The 4934-nt window shown below is 43.0% G+C and overlaps 1 protein-coding gene across 1 annotated transcript in view; it reads right to left on the reverse strand.

Moving 5' to 3' along the window:
- Window positions 1–4934, reverse strand: part of NOC4L (nucleolar complex associated 4 homolog) — a 12316-nt gene that overhangs the window by 5131 nt on the left and 2251 nt on the right. Inside the window, exons 2-11 of the mRNA XM_085321059.1 lie at window positions 4812–4932; window positions 4618–4724; window positions 4352–4459; window positions 3689–3838; window positions 2984–3083; window positions 2529–2563; window positions 2381–2431; window positions 1749–1860; window positions 1050–1110; window positions 373–483 (exon numbers count right to left, since the gene is read on the reverse strand). Of these exons, the coding sequence (XP_085177185.1) occupies window positions 373–483; window positions 1050–1110; window positions 1749–1860; window positions 2381–2431; window positions 2529–2563; window positions 2984–3083; window positions 3689–3838; window positions 4352–4459; window positions 4618–4724; window positions 4812–4932 (956 nt within the window). The remainder of the gene's footprint in view (window positions 1–372; window positions 484–1049; window positions 1111–1748; window positions 1861–2380; window positions 2432–2528; window positions 2564–2983; window positions 3084–3688; window positions 3839–4351; window positions 4460–4617; window positions 4725–4811; window positions 4933–4934) is intronic.

A 4934-nucleotide genomic window follows, 5' to 3' on the forward strand; every position in this document is an offset into this window, starting at 1 on the left:
AAAAAAAAAAAAAAAAAAAAAAAAAAAAAATTGCAAATGTTATTTTTCCATATTCATAAAGCTATCACTTTCAGCCAAATGGAAAACACATCAAAATACATTCATTATCATTTGCAGATCAAACTCAGATAATGTACTGCATTTTTACTTTCTGAAACTAGATGGGCATGTGGCAAATCTTCAAAAATAGCACTTGCAAAATTACACAACACTGCAATCACACTCTTGGATTGTTCTCTCAGTAAACAAAAATCCAACCCAGCAGGCACATTGAATACATTAAATCCAGACACATGGGGACTGTTCAAGAACAGTTTCTGGCCAACAGAAAAGCATGAGGAAAATACTTGAACGTATATAACTGTTACTTACGATGAAGACAAGAACAGATCAGCCAAATGGAAAAATCGGGCTCGATACTTCACATGATATATAGATGGGTCTAGAAGATTGTACAGCTTTTTGTAAAAGTCTGGATATTCCCTGTTTAAAAAACAAAAAAGGAAAAGACAGCATCCGTTGCAGATTATCCAAGTATGACAGGATTGCACTGTGCCTAAATGTCTCTGTGCATTCATTATAAATGACCCCAGGTCATTTATAAAGCCTGCTGTGCTCTGCCAGCTTTGTTTAGCTTTCTTTTCATTCCTCTCCATAGCCATCACTTGAAAACACATTGTAAGGTGAATTTCCTGTGCTTGCAGTGCTGGCTAAGCTGTTTTGAGTACGTGAGGCTATATCCACTGACTGCAGTGGTACAGGATCTAGTGAAAGGCATGCCACAGCTTTACTGTGTGATCAGGTCATCAAAATAGATTTTCAAGTGCCAAATGGCCACAGTCTGGATGAGAGGGTATTTAGACTCAGCTGAAAAAATGGTCATACTATCAAAAGAGTTGGACATCCAAACAGCTGAGCCTCTTGTGAAGTTTGGCTTTCTCCTGGAGGAATTCCAAAGCCTGAAGACCTGGAGAATCCATTTCAGTCCCTCTTAAAGACATGAAAGTGAAAACTCACATTTCTTTAAACATGATGTTCTTTTTACTTACAGATTATGCTGATGAATCAGAATAAATAACCCATTTAAGGCTAGGAGACTGATCGCTCCACCTGTAAGAAAGCAAGCAGATATTAACACAACAGAAGAAAACCATCAGCTACAACTTGTTTTTATTACAAAACTTTCACAAAAAGGACACAATACTTTGAGTACCTGAAATTAGTGCCAGCATTATGGTTGTCAAGTAACACAAGTTCAAACAAAAGCTTCCAGAGGCTCAGAAGTAACTTACAAAGATTAAATTGTAGTTTAGAAGAATAAACTCTGAAGGACAAAGACACAAAAATGCTGTTCTAATCCTCCCAAAAAACTCACTGGGGAGGAAGAGTCCTCCTCAGAAAGGGTATTTCCATAGGAAACTGCACATCCTGTGTCTGGATGCAGCCCATATAGCAGCAGCGCTGGCTGAACTCTACATTTAAAATAAATCACTGCATTATTCAACTCTTTCAAGGCTTTAAATATGATCTTCCTTACATACAAGGAGCAAAAACTGACAAACACAGGTAAAAACTTCTCTCTTCCAGCTCCTCAGCTTAATTCCAGCCAAAGGCATAGACATTTCTTTGTCTAGGGGAGGGCTTCTGTCCTGAATCATTCCACAAAAAGGCTATGGTGTTGCCTGCAGCAGTCCTTTCAGTCTTATCTACCATGCTGCACAAAGGATAAAAAGCTTGTTTTTACTCACCTATGCCATAGGCCACTGTCAGGAAGTCTATCATGAGAGTGGGTTCATTCATATAAGGCAGAACAGAGTCATGCAGAATAACAAGAACTTTTTTGTAAAGGCCAGTAGGTAGCTGTGAAGGACAATAAATAAATAAATAAAACYCMCACACACCACAGTCAATCAATRCACGGAGAATTGAAAGAGCAAGAGTAATACATGCTTGCAAYAGGCAACACRGAAGCAAAATAGAATATGCCAGAACAATATAGTGTGGCATGCAGCATCAGTTCCCAAATGAGAGAAGTTACAAGTGACAATTGATAATTAAGTTAAATCACAAAAGCTGGCACTCACAATTGAAAGTGTGATCACAGAAGGGAAAGTGGGAGGGAAGCAATGAAAGGGCTTGGGAATCTTTAACTTGTAAACAGAGGTCTTTATACTGCAAGTCACTCCTTAGGAGCAGACTTCAAGGTGGGAAAAAAGTCTGAGAGTTAAGAGAAGTAGTAAACCATATATGAGGAAGATCATTCAGAAGAATGATCAAACAGAAAAGGTGACTGGGCTGTAAACAAAACAAAAACTGGCTGCAGCCTCCGAGGACGAGCCATTAGAAGGCAGCACAGATCAGTGACAGAACTAACACTCACCTTGTGCTTCAAAAAACTGAGCCACATCTTTTCAAACGCCTGCTTGTGTGCCTTAAAACAGAATTGCCAGCAAGGAATTAAGTACATTTGTGTAAAGTTTTACTTTAAGTAGATCAAAGTTCAACTCTGAAGCACCAAATGAAGTTACCTGCAGCTTCGACACTTTCCACTCCTCCCGGTTATCTGAGAAGACAAAACAGATGCTGAACTTGAAAAGGATGCTTAGAACAGTAAGATGATCCTTGTTTTATGTAGTCCCTTGAAAACTCTCACACTAATTACACATAAAACTAAGCAACATAAATACAGCAAATATAATTTTATCTCAGGCCCAATTACATATTTGTTTAAAATTGGGCTGAGAGCAAGAGGAAAAGGAAGCTACCCGCAAAGCAAGGCATACAAAAATATGATCTGAAGTTCTTGTCTTGACACAAGGCCATGACATACCCCAATTTAAACGGAGGAATGCAGATTTTTAATACTGTCATGATCACAGAAGCAAACACGTTTCATTTACAAATGCTAATGAAGCCTTTACAATACAAATCTTAAGCATGCTTTTCCCTTTCATACACAGTCCAGCACGTGGAGCTCACCAACCTTGCTTCACCATAAACTTGACCATGTCACGTTCTTTGTTTGGCATGTTAATAGGTGAAATGAGGGAAAATATGTTCTGCTGGTATAACGGCAGTGGCCTCTAGGAAAAAAAGCATATATTCAAACATGAAGCAAGCTCCACAACAGATGGCAAAACATGCTGGACTTTAACACTGCTCTATTTCGCAAGCACTGAATAGATTTAATTAGGAAAGAAAAGGAATGAAAAAATGCTGATGGCTAAACTACATACTGTTTTCTTCTCTGTTTTACTCTTGCCCTGGAATATTACTCGTTTGCCTAACACAAAGCGTAGGTCTGAACTAAGTCTGCGTTAACAGAACTGGCAGAGCCAAAAAAAAAAAAAAAAAGGCTCTTTTGCACCAGAGAGAATACAATTAAAAGCTCTGACCGAGTTTTTAATCACTAGATTTGATTAAAACAAAAGCTACAGCATAAACTATGAGGTTTTGCAACAACAACAATAGAAGTTTCTTGAAGTACCTCAATTTCAGACTGAGGACAATTTTACCCAAACCTGGCACACATTGTGAGCAAGAAAGATGAATGCATTCAAATGAGCACACTCATTTGTCTTGCTTCCAACCTTTTTCCATATACTACCAGTCCCACACCTCACCCAAAAGATAAACCTTTCAGAGCAAAAGTATATCCAAGCCCACCTCAGTGGCAATAATTTGTTACCTCTTTTGTCTTCTGCATGACTTGTCCAATACTCTCCGTGACTGCCTTCATCACAAAGTACCGAACATCATCATACTCCATATATTCTTGGAAGCGAGAGATCAGGAGCGAAGCATCCTCGTATAAGGGAATTAATCCATCAACAACTATCTAGAAAAGGGTTCATAAAGCAAAACAACAGGTCAGTCTCTTACAGTACTGGAGCAGACAGCAAGCTGTGGTGGCTTAGTGCATCCCTCTGTCATTCTGAAACGTAGCTAGCAGTGCTGCATCCTGCTTGCTCCACAGCACATGTTCCCAAGCCCCTTTAATAGGCCCCCCCCCTCATATGAGTCTCTGCTATCAAAGAAAACCAGCTGAAGCAGGGGCAGTACCTTCTCTCTTGTATCCCTATAGCAAATAAGGCCAGCAAGCCTGAAAAAGCCCAGAGCTGCTACCTCATATACGCACAAGAGTCCAGCTTATCATTTGTCAGATATCACATGGGCAAGGGCAGGTGCTCCCAGGAAATTCTAGGTCTTGGTGCTCCCTCTGTAACACCTTATCTCCCCTCTTTGTGAAAACCTCCTACTTTGGAATTTTAGCCCTGGAGAATGCAAGCACTACAGGTTTCTTGGGTCAAGGAGTAAACAACAGCAAGAACCTCTGAGTTCTGCAACTCACCTTAAGAAGCTCACGAGGAAAGGTGAAACCCCCCTTCCACTCTGCTTCGATTAAAGGATGCTGTGCCTCCAACTCAACAAACCTCATGAGGGTACAGAGCGATAATTCCTTGAAAGGAAAGGAAAGAAGGAAAGAAAGGAAACGCACCTCAACAACAGGGCTGGCGGTGAGMCCCAAAGGAGGCAGCTCCCGAAGGAGCCCGGAGGGCTGCGTGCCCCTCCCGGGGGGCGCCGGCAGCGCCCCCCGCACCGCCGCCGCGGCCCCACCTTGACCTGGAAGGACTCGTGTCCCAGCAGCTCCGACAAGCAGCCCAGGCAGCTGCTGTAGCGGTGCCGCATCCAGATCTTGTACTTGTCCTCGGCGCTGCAGCTACCTGCGAAGCGAGACGCAGAGCGGGCGTGAGCGGCGGCGGCCGCGGCCCAGACTGCCGCGGCCGGGCCGGGCTCGCCGCGGCACTCACCGGCCAGGGAGGCCTCCTCGGCGGGCAGCGGGCCCACGAAGAGCTCGCCGCGCTCCAGCAGCGCCCCGAAGAGCCGGCGGCAGGCGCGCACGGCGCAGGCGACGGCCTCCTCCTCCTCGGCCT

Source organism: Rhea americana, unplaced genomic scaffold, assembly GCF_003343005.1.
Source record: "Rhea americana isolate MKP2758 unplaced genomic scaffold, rheAme1 scaffold_68, whole genome shotgun sequence".
Taxonomy (NCBI): Eukaryota; Metazoa; Chordata; class Aves; order Rheiformes; family Rheidae; genus Rhea; species Rhea americana.